Source organism: Prionailurus viverrinus, chromosome D2, assembly GCF_022837055.1.
Source record: "Prionailurus viverrinus isolate Anna chromosome D2, UM_Priviv_1.0, whole genome shotgun sequence".
NCBI lineage: Eukaryota > Metazoa > Chordata > Mammalia > Carnivora > Felidae > Prionailurus > Prionailurus viverrinus.
The window spans coordinates 23,173,340-23,195,948 of record NC_062571.1 but is presented as its reverse complement, the minus strand read 5'-3'; the positions used below and the strand labels follow the sequence as shown (position 1 = coordinate 23,195,948).

The following is a 22,609-nucleotide window of genomic DNA, read 5'->3' as shown; positions in this document are numbered from 1 at the left end:
AACTCCATGAAGTGATCATTAATACATTATTATCCCAGTGTTATAAAACTATGCAATTAGATGGGGTAAATGGATTTTTTAGATAAATTCCAATAATTAAGAAATATATATTAACTGGTTAATCTCTGCTGTATACCAGAGATATTATATGGTTGCCTTTCAGCAGTAATTGTCTGAAGAAATATAATAGCTCACATACTGTTTTCATTCTTTATTAAAACGTATTCCATAACTGACTTACTATACGCCTGAACTCCTTTCTTTTAGACTTTAGGACTGCAGACGTATTTGCATCTATGTCCTTTATCCTTCAATATCTAGAAGGCCATTTTACTTGATAAACAGTCATTGGGAGCCTCTTTTGTCACAAATGCTGTGTTATATATACACCATGCAAGAGGAACTAATAGGAATGGAACAAAGTCCCTGAAGAAGAAACTCAGGGTACAGCAGGGAGACAGCAACATAATAATTACAGTTCAGTGTTAGAGATGCTAAAGTACAGATGTCAGCACCAGGAACAGGGAATACAGAATCACTCAGCACAAGCTCTCTAGCATCATCCTTGACTCCTCTTGGGCATATCCCACACGTGGTCCGTCAGCAAACCCTGCTGGCTCCCCGCTGCGCAAATATAGGGAATGCGGCCACCTCTCACCACCTGCACTGCTCCCAGGCCAAAGTCCAATCGCCTCTCTTGGGATTGTTACCTTTTCACTGGTTCCATCCTTCTGCCTTTTCCCCCTGACACGCCCCCTCCACCACCACCATCACTACCACCAACACCACCACCACCGTTTGGTCAGCTCTCCTGTTCAAACATAAATTATGTTATTCTGCTTAAAAAATCCCAACGGTCCACCAGTTCATTCAAAGTAAGAGCCAGACCCCATGAGGCCCTCCCTACCTCAGTCCAGCATTGCCTTCCTGAGCTCAGCTCCTGCTATTTCCCCCCCTCACCCAAGGGAGACAACCTTCCTCAGAGCCTTTGCATGAGCTGTTTCCTTTTCCACAGGGCTCTCCCCCGCAGATAGCAGCATGTTAGCTCCCTCACCTCCTCAGGTCTTTACTGAAATGTCAGCTGCTCAGTGAGGCCCTCCCTGGTCACCTCATTCCAAAAGTATCTTCTGTTCCCTAATATTTCTGTCCCTCTTCCTTGCTTTATTTTCTGTTTGGCACTTGTCACTACCTAACACAGCACCTAGTGTACATATTTTTCTTGCTTATTGTCTTTGTTCTCCACTAGAATATGAGCATGAAGATAAGCATGAGTGATTTGTATTTTTAGCTAATTGCTGTATCCTCAGTGTCTAGAAGAGTACCTGATACATAGTGCATTATCAGTTAATATTGCTGAGAGGAATGACTGTGTATTACTATTAGATAAGTGGCATGGGACAAGTCCTTTCACCTTTATGAATTCAGAGAAGATTGCTGAGAGGTCTGGGTAAAGTCTCTTTACCCTTTCACTTCACACTTTCTTGTGTGGTGGAATGATCTTGCTGGTTTACATAGTTTCCTTTCAAAAGAGTTAAGGAGCTTAATCCCAGAGACCTCCCATCTGGCATTCAGGCTGATATGGAGGCTTTCCTGTATCTACAGCTAGTCTTGCTCTCAGGAGAAAACATGAACAGTACAGGAAGGAAGTACCTCCATCATTTCTCTTCAGGGAAAGCCAAAAAGGAATGAAAATGAGAGGTGGTGATGGGAAGGAATTTATTACCACAATTTCACCTTCTCCTGTTAAACAAGCCTTCTTTATGTCAATGCTTTCTGTTCTCATTGACCAGGAGTTAAATAAGATTTCTTCTAATAAATTACTTGTGTTTCACTCAATTTCCCATGCATTCAACTTTTTCTGATGATTGTATGAGATTTAAGAATATACTAAATGGAGCTTAGATTGTTCAGTATGGAAAATGGTATATTGAGTGAAAAATAGCCAGTTTCTATTGGATGATAACCCACAACCTTCTGTGGTAGAGGCCAATGCCCCCTGTGATATTTGTATCGTGATAGAAGAAGCAACTGTTCTTAAGACTCAAGTTTTATCTATCTCAGGGTTTGGTGGCATTGGTGGGATGTTGATAAGGCTTTCCTGCACTTAAGAGCATGCACTGCTTTGGCTACTCAGTTTTGGAGGGTGGGGGAAAGACTGGTTTAAAGTATTGCTTCCTACTAAACGTGCAGTTATGGGCTTAGAAGAAATAGTTGCGCATGCTAATCACTCCCAAATCTGGATATATTGCAGGGTGTTTTGACAGTTTTCCCCACATAACATCTGTACTTAAGAAGCCTCACTGCTATTGGTAAAGTATTGACTTGATTTCTCTGCTCACATCCAGGGCACTGCATGGTCCTGCCCTGCTCTCCCCAGATCCCCTGCCAGGCGCTCCCCTACAGACCTCTCCATCTTCCATGAGTATGAGCTTACAGAGCCATTCATCTCCTGGTGGTTATGTTCACCAATCACTGACAACTCCCCCTGCATCTCATACACACCGGGCTGCTTCCCTACTAAAATTCTCCAAAGCCACGTGTTACACATTCCTTTTCTCTGCCATGCTCCCAGCTGTTCTGTGCTGTTTTGATCTGTTTGCATAGCGCTGTCAGACTACATGCATGAAAGGTGTGTTGTTGACTTGAATGGTTTCAAAAATGTTTCTGTAAAGAACCTACCTAAGTTGTAGGGGGAGAAGGAAGCTTGAAGCCCCAAAGGTGGAGGTCAGGGACTCCTGCGTGAACCTTTGCCAGAAGGAGACCTGTGCTCATTGGCAAAGGAAAGAAGGCCATTAAAATGTGATTGTGATCTCTACCAATATAAAGGATATAGGAGTTTCTACTCGAAAAGGAAATAATAAGCAGTACTGACATATAAAGAGGTGGCGTCCTACCACAGAATGAAAGACTTCAAGGGGCATATTAACAATGACATACTTATTGGTCACCAAGTGTTCGTCAGCAAGGAATTGACCTTTTGGAGAAGGGCATTTGGCCATCCTGCTCACAGCTATGTGGAGGACCAGATGGAACCCACAAACGTTCACAATGGCCTGTCAGACTGGCCTGATGTTGGGCTCTTAGATAAAGGATAATTTAGGTATTTTTCCTTCACTTAACCAGATAAGAAAATGCAAAGGCAGCCCCCTAGCCGACAGTGGTGGTGGACTGGATGGGACTAGGAAAGGAAAGATAAACCAAGAAGATAAGAGCACTTGTGTGATAGGAAAGAACTTGGAAAATCCATTCTTAACAACACATTTTTTTATAGTGACTATCTACCCTGTTTCAACCACTTCTTCAAAGGATGAATTTGGTATTTCAGATTGGAAAAGCAGCATTGCTTCTGGTTGCCTCTCTGACCTTTTCCCACCACGTTTGCTATATTTGACTATAGATATTACAAAGACAGGCCTTGGGAACTTGTACGGCCTTTGCTGTTTCAAGTCTAGCTTGGGCCAAGATATGTGGGCAAGATGCACTGTGTTCAGATTTTTTTCTCTTTCATCCTTCAATAAAGATTGGTCCCAACTTTGCACACACTTCTTATGTTATCCAAATACCTTTGCCAATTTTTTACATGCTATCTTTGGCCGGTGTTCTCCTTGAAAGATAACTGAAAAAAAATATGCTGTCTTGTTTGTTTAATATCTGAAGAAAAACTGGTACAACTCAGGTTGGCTTTATCAGCACAAGCATTTTTGGAGGACTTGGGCCTTCTGTGACACCCACCCCCCCCCCCGCCCTGCTGCCCTCTACCCCTGTATGAAGCAAGATCCGCAATTATTTCCACACACAGATTTACTTTGGATTATTTTTTACTTAACTAATCAAAACATCATTGCATGGGCATTATTTGATGTGTTAGTACCCTAGAGAAACTTTTACAGTAACATTTTCCCCTTAGGGAAAAGAAATTACATTTTTCTCCCCAAAATAAACATTCCGTAGGCAAGCAACTGAGACCCTGCATGCTTAAGTCCTTTGTAACCCTGGCTTTCTTTAATAAAGCCACTTAGCCGGGTCCACAACAACAACAAAAAATTCCAAACCTCTTCCTACCCCTTCTCAGTATTCAAGTGCTGGAGTTTAGAGTTTTGTCTACTCCGTGCTTTGCTTCTGCAAAGAATTCTCAAATTTTTGTGCTTTCTACTCCAAATAGCTGTAGGACGCCATTTAAATCCTATCAGATTCTTTTTACAGCTGAAATAGGAACCCTGAGGTCATTTCTAGGCTAACCCTGCTGCATAATATGTGAGAATGCCCTCATCACACATTCCCCTCCCAATTATTTTTAAACTCAACTCTTCAAAGTAAAAAAATGTAACAGAGCCATGGAAGTGGAGGTGCTAGAACCTGCCTTTTTCTTTTTATCTTCCACAGGAATGGCATTTTTAAACACGAGCTTGTGTCAGACACTGAACAGTCTCCACACAGGAATGAATGTTTTGATTAAAAGTTATTTAATAGCTCTAGTTCCTTGGAATTCTGCCTAAAGGGGGAGATATTCTTAGCTGCAGGTCCTGTGCCTTCCTTGACTAGATAGAAAAGAGGCTAAAAATCTACAGGGAATATGCGGTGTTCTCAAAATAGTTACTTGATTGTATATGTGTTTATGTAGCAGAGAATACTGCTATGTGAAGAATTAGGAATTAGAAAAGAATATAGAATGAGAAAAGAATAAGGAGCAATGTGTCAAAACAGCATCTTTCTGTAGCTGTATCACTACATCCGCTGATTCCCCAGCCTTTTGGTTAAAATCAGGGTTAGGGTACTACATTATTAGGGCAGGCCAGAAAAATGGCCTCTATAATTTATATAGAATGTTTTCTTAACTTGCATTCATATTTAGATCAACAACAGTTAAACCAAAGACGCTGAAGCAAGTTGGTAGGTAAAATATGATCTTATTTCTTAAGTGCTTTGAGTGTAAAGTAATGGAGATATATTCTCATAGCCCCTAACTGTGCATTAAAAAAAAAAAAAGGAAAAAAATTTCTTTATTCCAAGGATACAAGTAGAATTTTGACTCAATATTTTATTGAGAATTATCAAGAATTATTTTAGCTTCAAAGGTAGTGTTGTGCTCAATACAACCTCTTCTCTTTAACTATCATCCTTTTGAGGCAAAATATTTACATAACATGGAATTATTTTTCTAGCCATCCAACAGCATTTCATGCATTGAGATATTGCTGCGACACAGTTAGAAGTCGGGCCCTCCGGACCTGTATTGGGTGACGGCATTATGCTATTATCATCAAGAGATTCCATTGTTTCCAACCCCCAAGGTCCTGTCTGTACTTGTTTACAGGTCAACCGAATAGTAACTCGTGTGTGCTCAGTGGCTTGAGTGTTATCACCGTAACCTTGGCAACCGAGCCAGCTCTGATTTCAAAACCTCACATGCTGTATCATAAAATTAGATAACAGAATTGACATTTAGCTTCATGTCTGTCATATAAATTAAGCTCTGAGAATATTTCTTTTATAGCCATGTGCTTCAATATGGAAATAGGCGCCAATTAGAACAATTTTATGCATATACATACTAGTCCACATTTAGGTGCTGGGTACATTCCTCAATTCTTCCTCTACAGTATTGAACCTCACATATTGCCATGTTAATCTCACTGTGCCAAAATTCACGGTGGCTTTGTTTTATGATCAGGATGAAGCTTATAGCAGAGCTGTATCAGATGTCCTATACAAATAGGATTATGAATAATAGAAAACTCAGCTCCTAAAAAATGTAAAATTCAAAGCATTGCTGGGTACTGTTATTTATGCTGATTAGAAGTAAGGCTGTGCACAGAATATTCCACTAACTAAATCAGAATCCCGACGACAAGACAGGCTTCCCTTTCATTTATATATTTATGCATATTTTTACACATATTATATTTTCCAGTGTCTATGAATCTCTGATAATATCTTCATTTCAAGGACATTCTAAACCTGCAGATTAATACATTCATCTACTTTGAGTCCCAGGTCCTCTTTTATAATTTGTAAATATTTTAATCTCAGGATTTTCCCCTCTACTTGCTATGGTCTGATGCAGTTTTCCTGGAGTATAAATTTAAAGACTCAACTTGTGAATTACATTTAATGTAAGCACCCTGCAGTTTTCTGCATTGCAAATGATTATTTTTAGAAATTTTATGGTTGCCTGGATATATTTGTTTGTCTTCATTGATATGTAGGGGGAAAAAGCTCATTAATGATTTAAAAAGAAGGTGTTTTGATTCATCGACTTGATTCTTCTCATTACATAAACAATAAAGGCAATAAATTAACATCTAATAAAATTGTAAGAGTTTATTTCTGAATTTAGCTGCAAGATAGTCTTGAATCCTTGGGCATAATTTTTCCTGTTCTTTATATTCTTTTGCCTCAATGTTTTCAAAGTCACCATTCAGCATATTTTAACCTAGATGATTGGTTTATAATTCTTATTAAAGATACCTTTTAGCAGCTGTCAAACACCATAATTGAACAACCGTTTTATGAAACGGTTCTTTGGCCTCTAAAATGGTAAGTTGTTATGTAAAAATAGAAGATCTTTATGTCAAAATTGACTGTAAAATACTTTTTCTTTTCCCCGTTTACCTGCTGTGTCATATATACCATTTGAGAAATCTGCTTCCAACATTCTCTTATTACCCATCCAACTATTGCTAGTTTTCTGTTAAATACTACCTTCTTGCCATATATCTAGTAAAGAGTCAAAATTCCTGCAAATTCAGGACATTTTCTTTTCAGAAACAGATAAGTGGTTGTGCTCTCTACATGTGTGCTTAAGTGGGAAGAAGGGCAGAAATCCTTCTGTGTATTTGCTGACCCTGTACAGCAAATACCTGTTATGTTTTCAGTAATGTTTAAACTGTTTGCTTTATCTCATTGGGTTGAGTCATCATCACCTTTCTGTTTAAACTGGTAAAAGGTAGTTCTTATTATTTTATTTTATCTTGAAACTATTTCTTGTGATTAACAGAAATAGTTCAGCATGTTGTGGCTCCAGGACTGAATCAAATTTGGGTAGTCATGTGTATTGTAAAAGAACATCTTTGGAAACTTTAATACATAGGCGTTCTGCAGTGCAATATGAAAATGAACTCGGGCTGTGTTTGGTGCTGGGATGTGGGGGCTTATCCGGCTGTTTGCATGACTCCGAGATGTATTATACTATCCTTTTTTTTTTTTTAATTGTGACATGATATGGCATTAGATGGATGGGGGAGGGGAGGAACTGTAATGATAAAAGAAAAAAAAGTTATATGGAAATACAGCTTCTTTTGTGATTTCTTTTTAGGTCTGATGTTGTGGTCCTCTGTTTTTCGATTGCTAATCCCAATTCCCTAAATCATGTGAAAACCATGTGGTATCAAGAAATCAAGCACTTTTGCCCTCGCACACCTGTTGTTCTAGTTGGCTGCCAGCTAGATCTCCGCTATGCTGATCTTGAAGCTGTTAATCGAGCCAGACGCCCTTTAGCAAGGTAAGCCAAGGGACTCAGTATTTTGCTGTGCTGGCCAAATTAAAGTTTAGAGGTAACAGATGTCCCTGTAGCCTAGGGTTATGCTCTTCGGTGGTTCTGGGACCCCATCAATCAGCCATATGCTTTAAGTTAGTTTGTTAATACTGACCCTTCTCGTGCTCACCGTCCCCTCTTAGGTGAGGAACCCATTTTTGTAAACTGGTTGGCCAGTTCTGGAAATGAATTTTATAATTGCAACCTGGTGTGAATAAAAGTGTCTTGGGAGCACCTGGGTGTCTCAGTCAGTTAACCGACCTACTCTTGGTTTTGGCTAAGGTCATGATCTCATGGTTCATGAGTTCAAGCCCTGAGTTGCACTGTCCGTGCAGAGCCTGATTGGGATTCTCTCTTTCCCTCTCTGCCCCTCCCACGTGTGCTTTCTCAAAATAAATAAATAATTTTTTTAAGTGCCTTGAGGCACCTGGGTGGCTCAGTCAGTTAAGCGTCTGACTTTGGCGACACGAGTTTGAGCCCCACATTCCAGCCCTGCATTGGGCTCTGTGCTGACTGCTCAGAGCCTGGAGCCTAGTTCGGATTCTGTGTCTTCATGTGTCTCTGTCCCTCCCCCACTCACACTCTGTCTCTGTCTCTGTCTCTCAAAAATAAGTAAATATTTAAAAAAAAATTATAAGTGCCTTGAAATTTGCAAAATACTAAACAAAATAGTAGCTACTCATAGTAATGTCATTCTTGAAACTATGATTAGTTTAATAAAGTTAATGAACATTCAGATTGACTAGTCCCGGTTCTTGGCCCCCCAGAACATCAGGTTCATGCAAATACACATATCCAAGTGTTTTTAACCTTCTCGTTTTCCCCAATCCAACCTCTGAGAATATTTCATTCCCAAAATGGTGGTGTCTAGTTTTAAAACATCATATGGACCTATAGTTGCAAAACAGGAACACTGGTATTTAAATGTTACTAGTAATTGTTTTTAAATTTTTTTTAATGTTTATTTATTTTTTGAGAGAGAGACAGAGACAGAGCATGAGTGAGGGAGGGGCAGAAAGAGAGGGAGACACAGAATCTGAAGCTCAGAGCTGTCAGCGCAGCGCCCAATGCAGGGCTCAGACCCACGAACCGTGAGATCATGACCTGCACAGATGTTGGACGCTTAACCGACTGAGCCACCCTAGTGGTGCTCCATCTAGTAGATGTTTTTTAAAATGTCACAACTTTAAAAATCAAACTGAGGGGGGATTTGTTTTACTTGTATAAAATGTGAATACCAATATTAGGGGGAAGTAAGAGTTTTTTAAAGCCCATGCCCCTTCCATTTTCCTGTCATAAAAGAAAATAACTTTATATATATTTTATGTTTAACTACATTTTTTGCCAGAGAGCATAGCTTTCCCAAAAGTGTTGATATTAATACCTTCCTTCAATGTTTGCCTGATAGGCTTGTTGCAATTTTGTACAGACACAGCTTTTTACACTCTCACAGCAAAAGCAAATAGTATTTTCTTTAGACAATTTCGGATGTTCTTGTTGCATTTTGGATAAATTTTCTGAAAATGTTTCATGTTGTTTTCACAGTCCCTCTATTAAATGCATGGACTAGGAATTGAATGTTAGAAGCCACATAGAGGGAAAGGGGACTCACAGTGAAAGAGAGACTGCCCCTGGCATCCAGAACTTTCTGTGTAAAAGAATATGCTGAGATAATCAGGCCTCACAACCATAGACGTGTGGAGGACAGGAGGAGAGTTACAGAGCACTAGAGGACAGCAGAGGGGACAGTCCCGATCCCATGAAGGAGCTGGTATTTGAGCGCAGCCTTGAAGAGTTTTGCCAGTTAGTGATTTCCAAGTCAGTCCCAGGAAGAAGGAGCACAAAAAGCCCAGAGAAGCAAACTTTGAAGTTAAGTCTTCTTCCCTGCACTTCCCTCTGCCTTTGCAACACCCTGCCTTTTTTCCTTGTGCTCTGTCCAGGGCTTCAGATCCAATTCGGTAACCAGTATTACCGTATTTCTCCTAAGACCAGTGCACTTCACACACATTGCCTTCGATTTTGGAAGCCAAATATTTATTTAGGAAGATCAATTCCTAAGAGTGTGTCTCAGAATCAAGTGTGTGTTTGTGAAGAATGGAACAACAAAGTTAATTATGTTCTGGAACCTGTCTTTTACTATGCTATGCCATAGTCACAGCACTATTCCGCCTGGCCTCCCTGGGTTTGATTAGAATGTAAAGGGGCCTTGTGTGCCAGCCTGAAGGGCTGTGTGGAACCAGAGGAAATTTTTAAAAAGAATTACAGCTGAAAGTCATGCTTGTGTGATGTAAGGATGTTTCGTGCAGCAGTGGAAACTGTGGGCTGAAATGTGGAGAGTCTGAAGAAAGACAGTGCAGAGGCTAATGCCGTAGTCCAAGTGAAAGAGGCTGAGGGCGTGACTGCAGAGGCAGAAGAGAAGAGAAGCAGTTAGGCATGAAAGGAGAAGCACAGATCTGATGCAAGAGACTTAATTGGCTATTGGATGGGGACCGTTTAACTAGTCTAGGACTAGGGGCTTCTAGACTCTTAACTGCTGGGCAGGGGTCTCTCTTCAACTTGCGAATGTGACCTGAAGCAAACCCTTTAGACTCTCTGCCTCGGTTTCTTCACGAGGTGGCATGCGAATAACACCCCTAGGGTTTTTGTGAGGCTCAAGTGAGAAAAGGTATATGGATTCACTGTAAAGTTATCAAGCAAAATGTAAGCATAACGTGGTGATGAAGGTGCAGACGTCACAGTTGTGATCGTTGTAACAGCTAATATTTGTCAGGCACTCCCTGTGGACCAGGCACCATGCTAAGCATATGATCTCATTTCAACTTCTCAGTAGTCCTTTAAGATGTAGGTGTTTATTATTCTTATTCCTATTTTACAGTTGGGAGAACCAAGGCTTAAGAAGGTTAAGTAACTTGCCCAGGATCAAATAGCAAGCAAATGGCCGATACTTCAGTTACTATAGTTATTCCTGAAAGCATTTTCCCCTGCAGGCCTGAGTCCTTTATATTTGGAAAGCTTGAGGTAGATCGATTTTTCAAGAGCCTTATTAAAAGTCTGAATAAGGACTTTAAAGGCACAATTCTATTAGGTGCTTTGATAGACCCTTGTTACTTTTTTTTTCCCTAAAATAAGGCTGATTATAATTTTTTTTAAATACTCCATTTTAGGCCCATAAAGAGAGGGGATATTCTGCCCCCAGAAAAAGGCCGAGAGGTTGCAAAGGAGCTGGGCATACCGTACTATGAGACAAGCGTGTTTGACCAGTTCGGAATCAAGGACGTGTTTGACAATGCGATCCGAGCAGCCCTGATTTCCCGCCGACACCTGCAGTTCTGGAAATCCCACCTAAAGAAAGTCCAGAAGCCTTTACTTCAGGCACCATTCCTACCTCCAAAAGCCCCTCCGCCGGTCATCAAGGTTCCAGAATGTCCCTCCATGGGGACAAGCGAAGCTGCCTGTTTACTGGACAATCCTCTGTGTGCCGACGTCCTGTTCATCCTTCAGGACCAAGAGCACATCTTTGCACATCGAATTTACCTCGCTACCTCCTCTTCCAAATTTTATGATCTTTTTTTAATGGAATGTGAAGAAACCCCAAATTGGAGCGAAGGAGCTGGTGAGAAAGAGAAGCAGAGCAGGGATTGCCAGGGGCCGGCATTGAGCCTTGACCCAGACGAGGAGCGGGAGGAAGGAACGCCAAGGACACCTCAGGCCAATCAGTGGAAGGCCTCGAGCCAGAACCTGTCCCAGCAGGAGAGTCTGGCTCTGGAAGGCGAGAGCTCGACTCCGGAGACACAGACCTTATCAGGCTGGAGCAAGGGGTTCCTTGGCATGCACAAGGAAATGCAAGCCAATCCCGTTTCAAAGCGCGTGGGCCCTGTCACTGTGGTCAGGATGGACTCCTCCGTCCAGCCAGGCCCTTTCCGGACCCTGCTCCAGTTTCTTTATACGGGACAACTGGATGAAAAGGAAAAGGACTTGGTGGGCCTGGCTCAGATCGCAGAGGTTCTGGAGATGTTTGATTTGAGGATGATGGTGGAAAACATCATGAACAAGGAAGCCTTCATGAACCAGGAGATTACGAAAGCATTTCATGTCAGGAAGGCCAATCGGATAAAAGAGTGCCTCAGCAAAGGGTCGTTCTCAGGTGAGGGGTCCAACGGTAAAGTCATCGATCCCTTTGATTGTGATTTATCAAACATTAGCTGTTCCCAAATAGGCAAGAGAGTAACCAGCACTAACATGTGTCCATGCTTATTTTTTTATGTAACCTTCTAGTTTGAATGTATCCATCTATTTAATTCTTATCAGACTAATGGGCCAAATACTATTCCATTTTGAAGATGGGGAAATTGACAGGGAGGTTAGGCATATTGCCTCCAGGTTGTACAGTAGTAAATGGTAGAGCCAGCATTTGCACGCAAGCTGCCCTCTAAAGTACCCTCACGGCGCTTCTCAGTTAGGTCACATTCCTCCTGAGCCTGCACCAGAGCCAGAGCAAGTCAGCTCGATGTTCAACTCCTTCAGGCTCCCTTCCCTGACCACATCTGCTCTCCACTGACCTTTTGGCCTTGAAATCCTTGAGGTGATTTTGGCAACCCTCTGCCTTCCTATCAAGGGTGCCTCATCTGTCCTTTTCCCCCTCCCTATCCTTTCTCGCACTCTACCACCCTACACTTCTCTATTTCTCTTGCCTCTTCTTTATCCTTGATAACTATGCTGTATGCTGACCACAGTGTCCTCACATAATTGCTTGTTTGTTTCTACTAAATTCTGAAATAGCCTTCTGTGTGTGTGAGTGTGTGTGTGTGTGTCTGTGTGTGTGTGTGTATTTCATTGTTAAAGTTTGACTTCCTGACTTTTATTTACGTGGATACTTCCATTTTGTCTTTATCTTTCATAATGCCTTGGTAGTACATATTTAGTACTATACATTCAGTAATTGATTACTGAGTCTGTTCATTAATTTTAAAACTTATGAATAATATTTACTTGAAACATTGACCATCATGAAATAGAAACAATCATGAAAAGAAATGTTACAAACCTGCAGTAAACAATGGACCTTAAGTGAAATGGATTGAATCGCCCTCCCCTTAATGCAAAGGCATAATGACCAAATACAACATGGAACTTCAACTGGATTGTCTTTAAAAAAAAAACCTATAAATACAATTTAGAGATAATTGGAAAATTTTGAGTATGAACTAGACGATGATATTACTAATTTTCTTAGGAGTAATAATGATATGATTATCTAGAAGTATATTCTTATTTTTAGAAAACTCTTGATAAAGTAGTTAGAAGTGTCATGCTTTTAAAAATGTCTACACACATAGGGTCACCTGGGTGGCTCAGTTGGTTAAGTGTCTGACTTCCGCTCAGGTCATGATCTCACAGTTGATGAGTTCAAGTGCCACATTGGGCTCTGTGCTGACAGCTCAGAGCCTGGAGCCTGCTTCAGATTCTGTGTCTCTCTCTCTCTTTGCCCCTCCCACACTCAGGCTCTGTCTCTCTCTGTCTCAAAAATAAATATAAACATTTAAAAAATGTTTACACACGTATATATACACATACACACATATTCACTACATATACACACACACATACTCATTCACCCATAGTTAAAGAAAACATGGCAAAATGTTAACAGTGTGATAAATGAGTTATCATTGTACTGTTTCTTCCACTGTTCCGTATGTTTGAAATTTTTCATAGTAAGGGAGAAAAACTATTCCTCTCCTTTATGTTACCATGTGGTTCAGAGAATTTGTATCGTGATCTCATGTGTCATCTTATATACTTACTCCTCAATCCTTGGATGACATAGAGGGATCTGGGTGTAGTGGTTGATACCAAATCACTAAGTAGAGACACGGAAAAGAGAGTAAGAGACGCAGGTTGGTGACTGTGGGTTGAACTCTCAGCAAAGCTGGCTCATGGTTATGTTTCTTCGATCTTTGGGCAGATGTGACGTTCAGGTTGGATGATGGAGCCATCAGTGCCCACAAACCGTTGCTGATCTGTAGCTGCAAGTGGATGGCTGCCATGTTTGGGGGCTCGTTTGTGGAAAGCGCCAACAGTGAGGTATGTGCCTTCCGAGAAGCCTAAGTAGTATCTTTATGACTGTGTGTGTGTTTGGTTAACCAGACGACTTCAGCTCTTCAACTGCTTCCATGGAGGTCACCCTCTTCTTAATTTTGCTGTTATGGGGAGCCATGGTCCACTGTTCACTCGTGGTGTGTGAGCACCTGAGTGGTACCTGCGCATCACCCTTTTATGGTCACTGCTATCATTTGTAAAACATGATCAGCTATACTTTTTTCAAATGTCACCAAGCAAGACACTATCAAACTCACATGCAATTGGGGCAGTCTGTCTTCCAGAAGTTCGGTGGGTGAAAAGTTTCTTCGCTTACCCGCATCCTGGGCTCAGCTGAGCCCCCAACCAGAGAAGCCACATCCTTGTGCCCCTGCCTTCTCATCTGCACCATGAGGGGTGCACTGGATGGCCCTCGACATCTCCTTGAGCTACAGCATCCCCCGAGGCACTGCCCCGACTCATCTTCTCCAAGCCTTTGTTAACTGGAGGAAGACAGTAATGGAGCAAATGGCCATTCCTCTGAACACACCGCTGTCAATGCTTAGATCTAGTGGAAGCCACTGAGTCACTTCTCAGACGCTGGCCCTATCTCCGAATAAAAGATATTCTTAGAGCAGAGTAAGCAGTATCTTGAAACCATTCTGTGTTCATCTTTTTACAAACCCTGTTGGAAAAGAAAGAAAAATTCCATTCAAGCACTTCTAACTTTAGTCTAGAAGAGCAAGCATTTTTGTTGAGTTCTGAAAGTATTTTTTAACCATCTTTTTTTTAAAGGGGGACACCCCATCAAGTTTATTGTCCTAAGAGGCTCGCTTTGCTGATCTCAGCATCTCTCCACACTTTTAAAAGAAATAGAGAAAACAAGAGCTAACTTCTCGAAAGGCACTCACACCAGAAATCTGAGCACTCCCACAGTGACCCGGGAGCCTGCATTTGCATCCCCAAGTAGGGAAGCAGAGTCACGGCCTCACAAGCAGGGATGGCTGGGGCAGAGGAGGTCACTAGGCCACCTCCTGCTTTCAGAACAAACTGCAGCTGCTCCTAAACCAACTCCCAGCAAAAGCCTGTCTGCTGTGGGGGGAGGAGAAATGTTAGGATTGTTCTGATGACCTCGCTAGCTGTCTGCCGGCCTTTATAAGCCCGGAGGTCTGCAGCTGTGAGTAGTGAAGTCTTTCCTGTGCCACCAAAGATGTTTCCAAGCCATGTCACTGAAACTACGCCAGCGTGGTAGACGCCGCCCAGTGAAGGGCGCAGGGGTTGAATCTCAGCTCCTCCACATATAAGCTGTGTGGCCCTGGGCATCCTCCCTCTCTGGAAAGCAGGATAATAGCCACAGTGTGGTGGTGAAGTGCAAAAGTCAACACTCGCAGATCCTCATGAGCATTAAGTAAATGGTCGCTGCCATTAGTGTTATTTTGATGTCGGTCGTGTTCATATTCTTTCACTCTCACTTCCAAGAAAATTTGGGGAAGCACCGATTAATAAGCCTTCATCCGAATGGCACTTCACCAGCTCCAGTAATCTCCAGAGATGAGGAGCCCAGAGGCTTGCTTCCCTTATGTGTCCAGCTCACTGAAATGTGTGCTGATTGTGCGGCAGAGCACCTGCTACTGAACCAGCAGAGAACTTGATCAAGGTCAGGAACCCAGGCACAAAGAGACACTGTCAGAGCTGACCTCACAAATGCTAATCCCCTTTATCCCTTCCCAGAAAGGACTGTAATCGTCTCCAGATTAAAATGGGCAGGAGAGGTGACCAAAACAAAAACTTGGCAGTGAACATGAATGCACTCGTCTATGGTTAACAGCCTCTCTTGGAGGGGGCCACCTGTTTAGCACTACCTCTTAGAAACACTAGGTCATTTGCCACTTAGAACGATAGCTGAGGCTAATACATATGGATGGCTTCTACCCAGCTTAGAAGACAGAGACCATGGACCCAAGCAACAGGAGGTCTGTGCCAAATTCCTTTAGCCAGTGAATCAGGAATGCCATGAGCTGTTGACATGTGTGCCCTCATCTGCCCCTTCTCTTGATTTCCAGAGTAGACTATAATGGTTATATAGTTTGAACTCTAGTCTCAGTTTGACCTTGGGAAAGCGACCGGCCCTCTCCAAACCTGTGTCCTCATCTTTAATATGGGGATAACAAGAGAACCTTCTTCAGAGGGCAGATAAGTCATGAGAGTACATGTGTAAAACATGGAATTTGGTGCTTGGAACATATGAAAGCTCAAGAAATGTTGGTGACCATTGTCCTGGAGGATCCTTGTTAAATTCTTTCCATGAGTAATTGAAAGTCTTTGTCCCCTGAAAGCCCCAAGTTAAAAAAAACCCCAGTTCCACACTTCCTAAACCAGCCAAGTGTGGTGGACGTGTCACGGGGAGGGAGGAACATCAGTTAAATGCTCAGTAAATATTCCATGACTTGGGATCTGTCCTTTGTAGGCCACCTTTTAACTCTTTATTGTCCTGTGAAAACCTGACTTCCCGAACCTCAAAATTCAGTCTTTCTTTCTTTTTGGCATTAACAGAATTCTCATACATATCCAGAAAGGAATAAGATATACCCATTGACGTTACTTTGACATTTTTTGTCATTTAATATTTAAGAAGACATTGTATTTTACTTCTATTTTTCTCATTACTTTTAATGTAGCAGTAAGCATAATTCTCTCCCCAGAGGTGCTCAGCAAGTGGTTCATTAAAAATGCATGCCTGAATTGTAGTAAGCAATGCTCTGAATCTGGAAAACTTTCTCATCCTCTGTGAGACTGTCTCTAATTATAAGCCTAATAGTCTGAGCTGATCTTTGCAATTAAAATTTTAAACCAACGAAACTGGAATAAGAGACGTAGTTTAGGATAGCATTAGAGTCTCTTTGTTGACTCTTATTTCTTCTAAGCTATGTCCAGCAGGTAGGATGCAAAATTCTTAATTCCATTTCTTATATAGCTTCATTTATATTGTTTTTAAAGTTCTATAAAGTAGTCTCTCCATTGTTATGCAGTTAAACATAAATGTTGAAATGACAGAAACGGGCTTAAAAAAAAAAGAAACACGAGAATGGTGTGTGTTCTAAACGTGTTTTTCGTTTGTTTTCATTTGCTCTAATGGTCCTTAACATTATTTGCCCAAAAAAAGCCATCACTTCAAAAAATTGTTTGCCTTATGTTACACAAGAAGGAAAAAGCAAGCCACAGATGATGATAAATGTCAGAACACTCCAGGGGCAGCTGGGGGGCTCAGTTGGTTGAGCTTCCAACTTCGGCTCAGGTCATGATCTTGAGGCTTGTAAGTTCAAGCCCTGCATCGGGCTCTGTGCTGACAGCTTGGAGCCTGGAGCCTGCTATGGATTCTCTGTGTCATTCTCACTCTGCCCCTCCCCCACTTACAATCTCTCTCTCTCTCTCTCTCTCTCTCTCTCTCTCAGTCTCAAAAATAAATAAACGTTAAAAAAATTATTTTAATCAAATGTCAGAACACTCCAAAGACATTGAAAGTATTGGGGCAGGGCTGCTTACAGGAATCTGTCATCTCTTGTTGCTAGAAATAATTTCTTTTCACTTAGGATGTTCATTTTGTCATGACTTAGAACACAGTCTTAACAAAAAATGCTAAGGTAATATGAATAGCTTCCAAATCCAGAGTCTCCGTGAAGAAGAAAAAGCTGAAGGTTATCACCTCTTCCAAATCTCTCCCATGTAACAGATGAGGAAACCGAGGATCAGAGAGGGAGAATGATTAGTCAAAGGTCACACTCATTTTAGTGACAAACCCCCAGGCCTTTCCCAGCCTCTTGCCCTGGCATCTAAGACGTTGTTTTCAAAACAGCAGACCTCCCCGTAGCTGAGAGAGCAGGTTTTCACAGAAAGCTCTGCGACTTTTTATATTTATGATCACTAACACTTTATCACACTTAGGACTTTGTAAAATGTACATACCTTCACTACCAAAATGGTCCAAATTTTAAAGTTTCACAACTTAACCTTCAATTATGTATAAAATTGTACTAATCCAAACACGATCTGCATAAGATAAATGCATGTGTACAAAAACGTATATGTATGTAAGCATATGCACAGGTACAACTGATATTAGATTCACTGGAATAGGAATTAATTACAATACAACAGCTTCTTTATTTTAAAATCACACCAGTAACAGTGTCTACTTGCCAGGTTCTATCTACTGTAGAGGTTGCCTAGAAACTTGAAATGAAGACCTTTGTCAAATCCTTGATGGTAGTAACCCATACAGCTTATTTACCAAATCATAACTGTTTTCATTGACTATGTCTGAAAGGGGGTGTGTGTGGAATTTTCTTACTATTTCTGGGAAGTTCTTTGGGCCTTCCCTCTGATACATAGCGAGAAAGCTCTGTCTGAAAGGACAGTCCCTGTCTGAGGTGGCTGGTGGCCATGCAGGAGAATGACGTAGAAGGCTGAGATAGCTTAAATGATTCTGGAACCACAACACTAGAATGCATTGACCATGAGACCCATGTAGATTGTGGAGAGAGAGAGAAGGAGGGAGAGATTAGATGTATAATAGAGATGTAATCATCTTTCTGTGGTATATAGAGGTTTGCTAAGCACCAGAAATCAGAAGTTTATAACTGTTTATCCTTCTCAACTTAAAATCTGATTCTTAAAAACTGTTAGTGAAATACAGTACTTTATTATACTGTGTGCCAAACAAACCTTTGCTTCCTTGCCATGAAGGGTTTCTTATACTGCACAGTGGCTCTGACCACAGACCTTAGAATTATGCTCCCTAAGTTCAAATCCCAGACACTGACTAGCTCTGTGACCTTGGATTTGGGACTTAACCTCCCTGAACCTCAATTTCCATACCTGTAAAATGGCAAAAATAATAGTCTCTTCTTCCTGGGGAGGATACAAGGATCAGAGTAGATCACAGTACCTTGTGTATAAGAAGCCTTCAATTTTTATCATTATCATTCCAGTAGCTAATACCAATGGTACTGTTCTGTACTGTGCCGGGGTCCGTCTTGTAGAGTTACTTAGAGTCTCTATGTTGCCCAGCAGTGTGCATCCTCATTGATCCATGCCTTGGTTCTCTAATGAACTCCAGCATATATTAATATTAGCAACAACTACAGGTACTCAGGAGACAGATTAGGTAAATCCTACAAAGAAGATGCCCAACCAACTATTCCCCAGATGTCCCAGGTAAGGATTTCTATGGGTTCTCTGAATCTACTGATACCTGATAATGTTCCGATAATTTTGAATCTATGCAGTCGTGTCATAGGAAAAACAATGAAGTGTGTATATTGTGTTAGCTGCTATCGATAGAATGTTGGAATCGAGCCAGTCACTGTGGCAACTAGGTGGTTCCTCATCCTCTGTTTTGACATCTTAGAGAGCTGGGCTCTATCGTGTGTCAGCAACAGTGTGGTTTGCAGCTCCCCCCAACACCTGTCATGTCGCTAGGAGATTTCTTTCCCCACAATAGAGTATTATAAGGTACTTGGCAAAGAGAGCCCATAATGTCATCATACATTTACAGCCCATTTGTCTGATTTATAAGTCCAAATAGCCATTTAAAAATTCCAAATCAGGCTTTGTCAGGCAGCCCCACTCTTTTGTCATCTACAAATCACACTGTTATGTGTAAAGCAGTAAATAGTAAATGACTTCTATACACAGCCTCAAAGCAAGTGTCCCAGACTTGCCAATATCAAATCGTGCAGTTGGGATATTTATAAGCAGTGTAGCCTGAAAATGTACCCACTGCTTTCTTCAGCAGAACTTAGCTTTTTAAATAACGTTTCAGGTGTATCTCCCGAACATAAACAAGATGTCAATGCAAGCGGTATTGGATTATCTTTATACCAAGCAGTTGTCACCTAACTTGGACCTGGACCCACTGGAATTAATTGCCTTGGCAAACAGATTTTGCCTGCCACACTTGGTTGCACTTGCAGGTAAGGCCGATGACTGGGGGCCATGCAGCGTCTGACTGTCGGGCTTGTCAAAATTACACTTAAACAAAAATAATGTTTCCAGGGAATAAAAATTAATTTTGTATCACCCAACATAAAACTGTCTTGTTCAGGGTGGTGGGAATTGATCAGATGAATCAGACAGCCCAATTCAATTCCACAAATATTTTCTTAAGCACCTACTTTGTGCTAGGCCCTGTTGGGTGATGCAGTTATCAAGATGAGTAACGCATGATCCCTGCTCTTGAGACCGAAGCTCTATGCACTCTGCCTCATTTGTGGACCATGGAATTTGAAATAAAACTATTGTGTCCATATTATCCCCATAATGTGTGCTCAGACACAGTCTCTAAGAAAGAGGCAGTAGGAGGCAGTGGCTAAGAACATAGGCTACAGAGCCAGATTTCTCGGGCTCAGATCCTGACTCCACCATTTCCTGGCTAGATGACTTCACACTTAACCACTGTGTCTCCGCTTTCTCTCTCTTTGGAATGGGGACCATGTTATTCTACTGTAGAGTTGTTACGAAGATTAAGGAGTTAAGATATATATATAAAGTTCTCAGAACAGTGTCTGGCACCTAGTAAGCATTATGTAAGTGGTTTTTTTTTAAGCTATTTTAGAAAATGTTCTGACATTGTCAAGAGCATTTTGGGAGAAAGAAAAAGGGGGACTTGGCTTCACTTCTCAAAATCTATGTGTCATTTCTGGATTTGTTCGGCTGGTAAGCTGAAACAGGTCTAAATAGGATATATATATTCACATACCTTTTTTTTTAAATGTAAACCTTCAGCTTCATTCACTGCAGGTGTCAGTTAGCAATCTGGGTGTTTGTCACTACGTTAGCTGATGCCTGTTAATCGTGAAAGCAGAAATAGTGCCAGTTTCATACATTGGCCTGCCTGCCCCCCTCATGCGGAAAAGTGCCTGAGCATATTAGCTTCCCAGTAAATACCTGTTGAATCATTAAGTGAATGAAAATGAATGTCGGAACAAACTAACTGGTCTTATCTGCACTTGACTTTCTGGCAGTGTCTTTAGAAAAGAAAATGTATTCCTCTGGACTCCAGGTTTCTACCAGGAGATCAAAGTCCTCCTTGCCTTGCTTCTTCCCCCACTGGAAAGAAAGAGATTGTTGAAGCATTGCTATTTGACTTTTTAAAAACTATTTTTAACCAGTACACCCAGAGTGTACTTATTTTTTAAATTCTAACTCTAGTAGGCTGCAGGAAGCAGTTCCTTTTTTCAGAGGTAGAGATTCTGATCCATTTGACTATCCAGTTTTTACAAGTATTTATCCTTTGAGGATGAACTGATTTTTTTTTTAAATAGTCAAAACCAATTTGGAGCCAGATATGCTGAAGAAGGTTTGTGATTAATCTTAAAATAATGCCATTTCTGCTTAAATATTAAGTATGGTGATGAAAACATGGGACTGACTTCTCCGTGAAAGGAACTGAATCAAAGAGAGCTTCTCGGGTAAACGACAGACTTCTGTGCATCTTTCCTTTTGTTATTAAATGCTATCATTACTATTATGATTAATATAGAGCTTCCTAAGAAAATTCCCTTAATCATTTATAGTGTTTGGTTAGTACAGAGTGTTTAGAACATGTTTTGTTTTTTTTTTTAAATCAGTTTGTGGCGTGAAAATGCTTTGCAAACCTACATGTTAAAGGAATGTCAAGAAATGTTGCTATTAACTTGAAATTAAAAAGTCCAATGACTTCTTTGGAAAATTTAGTCCCAAATAGTTCTTTGTCAGTCCAGCCAAGGAAGATTGTGCCAAAGAAACCATTCAAACATAGATCTCGTATTGACCAGATAGAGGCATGTTGACTAAGACGTACGTAGAGCCAGAACAGAAGGTAAGCATGATTAAGACAGTTTATTGGACTAGAAGAATAGATTCAGTGGCTAGAGATGAAAAAAGCACCTTGACATCAAGGAGCTAGAAATGGGAGCCTAGATTGTACCCACACAGGTCAATCCCAAATGCAGGTGATGGCCCCAAACAGAGGCAAAGACAGTTCAGTCTCAGAGCCACTATTCCAATTCAGCTTCCAAGCCTTGGACGCAGCTCCCAGGCTTAAGTGGCTCTCCCAACCATATTTTTGTTACCTCTGGGTGAAGGTCTCCCCAGTCTTTAGACTCTAAGACGCTGAGCAATAAAGATGTCACCCATCTTCAGCTGTTGAGACAGACATAGGCATTCAAATTTTTAATTCCCCATATGGATCCATTCCTCTGATACTCAGTCCCTCCACTGTCAGAGACTGTTGAGAATTGGAGTGATAGGAGTGGAGAAACTGTGAAACAGGAAGATAGCAGAGAGTCTAGAGGATTCTATGAAGGCGCTGGATTCTCCAGAGCAGAACTATCCGATAGAACTTTCTGCAGGGATGGAAATGTTCTGCATCTGTTTTGCCCAATATACATGTGGCTATTGAGCACTTCAGTGTGACTGAGGGTGTGAATTTTTAATTTTAGTTAATTTTAATTTAAGTTGAACTTGTCTCATGTGGCCGGTAGTTACCATACTGGACAGCAAAGGTCTGGAGGACCCTGGCTATTTCAGAAGTGCAAACGAGTGTCCCACAGTTGTTGGTACAGTGGCTGGAGACCAGAATTCCCCATGCTGACAGGCCACCCTGAGCTGAGTTCAGATGGCTACCAGAGCTGTGTCCCATACTTCCTCTCCAGTTAGGTGGTCCCAGACCAGACCCTCTAGGCGAGATGTCTGGCTTACAGGGTATGGTTCAACTTTCTCCCGTTCTGTCTCTTCCCCAGAGCAATATGCTGTTCAGGAGCTGACGAAGGCCTCAATGAGCGGCGTGGGCATCGACGGGGAAGTGCTCTCTTATTTGGAACTGGCCCAGGTCTGTAACAGTTTGCCTTTCACCTTTTCAGTGTGTTCAACCAGTTCACTTAATGCTGATAAAACATTCCGCTGTTGCATCTGTCTAAATAAAGATGTCACCACTGAGTCACAGAGGGCCCTGTGTAC

General features: G+C 41.4%; 1 protein-coding gene across 9 annotated transcripts in view; it reads left to right on the top strand.

The window, feature by feature from the left end:
• Positions 1 to 22,609, top strand: part of RHOBTB1 (Rho related BTB domain containing 1) — a 122,840-nt gene that overhangs the window by 94,818 nt on the left and 5,413 nt on the right. For 8 of the 9 annotated variants that reach the window (XM_047825544.1, XM_047825545.1, XM_047825543.1 and 5 more), the window contains 5 exons: positions 7,316 to 7,501; positions 10,699 to 11,678; positions 13,500 to 13,618; positions 19,434 to 19,584; positions 22,393 to 22,481. In XM_047825544.1, the coding sequence (XP_047681500.1) occupies positions 7,316 to 7,501; positions 10,699 to 11,678; positions 13,500 to 13,618; positions 19,434 to 19,584; positions 22,393 to 22,481 (1,525 nt within the window). Of the gene's footprint in view, positions 1 to 2,296; positions 2,310 to 7,315; positions 7,502 to 10,698; positions 11,679 to 13,499; positions 13,619 to 19,433; positions 19,585 to 22,392; positions 22,482 to 22,609 lie in introns of those variants that run through there. The other variant, XM_047825549.1, reaches the window with a different exon arrangement.